Genomic DNA, 2658 nt, shown 5'->3' with positions numbered 1-2658 from the left:
AGCCTGAGAAGGCAAAAACCAAAGAGGAACAGGCAAGGTGCCCATGCCATGGGCACCCCTTCTGCCTGCCCCTCCAAACCACCCCCAGGGCTGCAGCTCTCCCTAAGCCCCCCCCACTTACCTGGGGAGCACTCCCCGCTTCACTGCCCACCTCCAAAGGAAGCCAGTGCATCTACCCCGGTGTGCTTTGCGTGGTGTTGGGTGGGGTGGCCCCACCCCGGTGAACCTTTCCTCTGGCCTATATCTACCCCCGGCACCTGCACCTCTGCTTCTCATCAGTGCCGGGCTGCCATGGAGAACTACCCGCAGTCTGTCAGCATCAACATGCAGCCCTACGGCAAGAACCAGGGTTCTGCGGCCACCCCCTTCAGCCACACCGTCACCTCTCCTGTTTTGATGGAGCCTGTCCCCAGGGACTATGTGCTCTGGTCCTTCTTCAACAGCATGTTCTGCAACCCCTGCTGCCTGGGCTTCATCGCGTTCATCTATTCCATTAAGGTAAGGGGAAAGTCACCTCTGTCCCACCAACCCTCTGCCCGGCTCAGGGGTCCCATCTGCTGTCTGCCCCCATGCCAGGGGTACCGAATCCTGTCTCTTTCTGTCCCATCTTGCCTCACTCCATCTCACCAAATCCCAACCTGTCCCAGCTGGTCCTAGCTTGCCCCAGACTGCCACATCACCACCTCGCTCCCCATCCTTCCTCCCATAAGATGTCCCCCCACTTCCTCCTGCCCCATCCAGCCCCACCACACAGCTCTGCATGCAATGTCCCCAGCAATGCCACCGTTTGAGGGCTGCTCATCTTCCTTCAGTGCTTTGGGAAAGAGGCCCCCGGGTCCGGCTCTCCTCCTGCAGACTCAAACAAGCCCCGAATTGTCTCCCACCTGGGTCGGGGTGGGGAGGGATGATAAAGCGGGCAGCCAGCTCCCAGCTCCCTCCTGTAGTGCCCTGGAAACCACTGTGAAGTTCGCCCCTACCTGAGATCCCAGAATGACAGAATATGAGGAGTTGGAAGGGACCTCCAAAGCTCATCGAGTCCAACCCCTGCCAGAGCAGGATCACCAGACCAGGTCACACAGGAACACGTCCAGGCGGGTTTTGAATGTCTGCAGAGAAGGAGACTCCACAACCTCTCTGGGCAGCCTGGGCCAGTGCTCTGTTACCCTCACAGTAAAGAAGTTTTTCCTCATGTTCAGATTGAACCTCCTATGCTCCAGCTTGCTCCCTTTGCCCCTTGTCCTGTCATTGGCTGTCACTGAGATAAGAAATGGCTGCTCCCTGCACACTTTTCCTTTATTACCTTGAAAGCTAAACACTTTTAATGGGCACTTTGATAACCGCAAAGTGCACATTGGCATCTGCAGGCCCTCCCAACTAGACTCCCCTCCTCTGCCCAGCTCTCCCCGCTCCTGTGCTGCCACCCCGTCCCCCAGGAAGACTGGGCAGTGCATTCCAAGCGTAATGGTTTTTAATAAGCCATTAAAAAAGTGCTTTCAGGCTGCCATGAGCTCCGTTTCCGCCGTGTCAGAGTGGGTTTCCTGAGGTTGCAACAGAGCCTGGTGGATCCTGCTGCCAGGCTTCGGCAAAGCCAGCTGCTCATGGCCAAAGGAGACCGGGATGTCCCCTCAGTCTGTCGCCGTCACCTCCATCTCGAGTCACTTCACTCTCAATCTCCCTCTCCCCATCTGCAGGCCAGAGATCGTAAAATCGCCCAGGACCTGGCAGGGGCCAGCACCTACGGACAGTCAGCCAAGAAGCTCAACATCATCGCTGTCTGCGTGGGCGTCCTGACCATCATCCTCAGCATCGTGCTGCTCGTTGTGTACTTCAGCACCTTGCTGACAATCCTCAACCCATAACGCCGACCCATTGAGGAGCAGTGGCACCAAGGCCTTGTTTTCATCTTCCCCTCCAACCTGCTCAGCTGAAACACACTGACTGGGCTCACGATGGAGATATGTGGCTCCTGGGGGACCCTTGCTCCCTGCTCCCACTGTACAAGGCGGTGACCGCAGGGACGCTCCTGGTGCACCCTCACTGAGCCAGCCCTCTTCAGCGTCAACCCGTGGGGTGTACTTGCAGGAAATAAAGCTCCTTCGCCTCCCTTCTCCTTGGAAATGTTGTGCCTTTGGGTTTCGGGAGGCGTTATTCCACCACACCCCTCCAGGTATTCTCGCTTCAAAACTCAGATGAGCAGGGAACAAGGAAGAGCAGCAGGAAATGGGCTTGGAAAGAAGGTGCCATGTTGGGGCTGTTAGATAAATATTAATGCACACAGGCCCCTTCCTCAGGCTTCTGGGGTGTTCAGAGACACCCCCACCCCTCTTGTGCTTCCTCCTGCCCACGTTATCGCCCCTGCAAGAAGAGGGCCCACTGGGCTCTGCAGCCCCTGGCGAGGAACCCAGGGCTTGGGGGGGTCCCCACCGTTCCTTGCATCCGTCTGCCCCTCATTTCAGAACCTTGCAACCACCCGCCAAGGCCCGACCCGGATGCCACCTCCCCACCTTTGCTGCTGAGGGAGCAGCTCCACAGAGGGGATATTTGGCTTTTGAGTCCCCCAAATTCCCTTGAGACCCCTTTGAATCTCCCAAGTCTCCTCTGAGCTCCCCAAGTCCCCTTGAGAACCCTCTGAGTCCCCCACATCCGAGTCCCCACAGC

At 57.7% G+C, this 2658-nt stretch overlaps 1 protein-coding gene across 1 annotated transcript; it reads left to right on the top strand.

Annotated features, from left to right (window-relative positions):
• Positions 1-291: 291 nt before the first annotated feature.
• Positions 292-1859, top strand: LOC104546638 (interferon-induced transmembrane protein 1-like). Its single transcript, XM_010192076.1, has 2 exons — positions 292-498; positions 1692-1859. The coding sequence occupies exons 1-2, from the start codon at positions 292-294 to the stop codon at positions 1857-1859; spliced, it is 375 nt and encodes a 124-aa protein (XP_010190378.1).
• The last annotated feature ends 799 nt before the right edge of the window (positions 1860-2658 follow it).

Source organism: Mesitornis unicolor, unplaced genomic scaffold, assembly GCF_000695765.1.
Source record: "Mesitornis unicolor isolate BGI_N332 unplaced genomic scaffold, ASM69576v1 scaffold40129, whole genome shotgun sequence".
Classification (NCBI taxonomy): Eukaryota; Metazoa; Chordata; class Aves; order Mesitornithiformes; family Mesitornithidae; genus Mesitornis; species Mesitornis unicolor.
The sequence above is the reverse complement of the archived record's forward strand: the minus strand, read 5'-3'. Positions and strand labels throughout refer to the sequence as shown.

Coding starts and splice junctions, on each gene's coding strand:
- LOC104546638 (XM_010192076.1), top strand. CDS start 292: ATGGAGAACTACCCGCAGTCTGTCAGCATCAACATGCAGCCCTACGGC. Junction 499..1,691: donor CGTTCATCTATTCCATTAAG/GTAAGGGGAAAG, acceptor CCCCATCTGCAG/GCCAGAGATCGTAAAATCGC.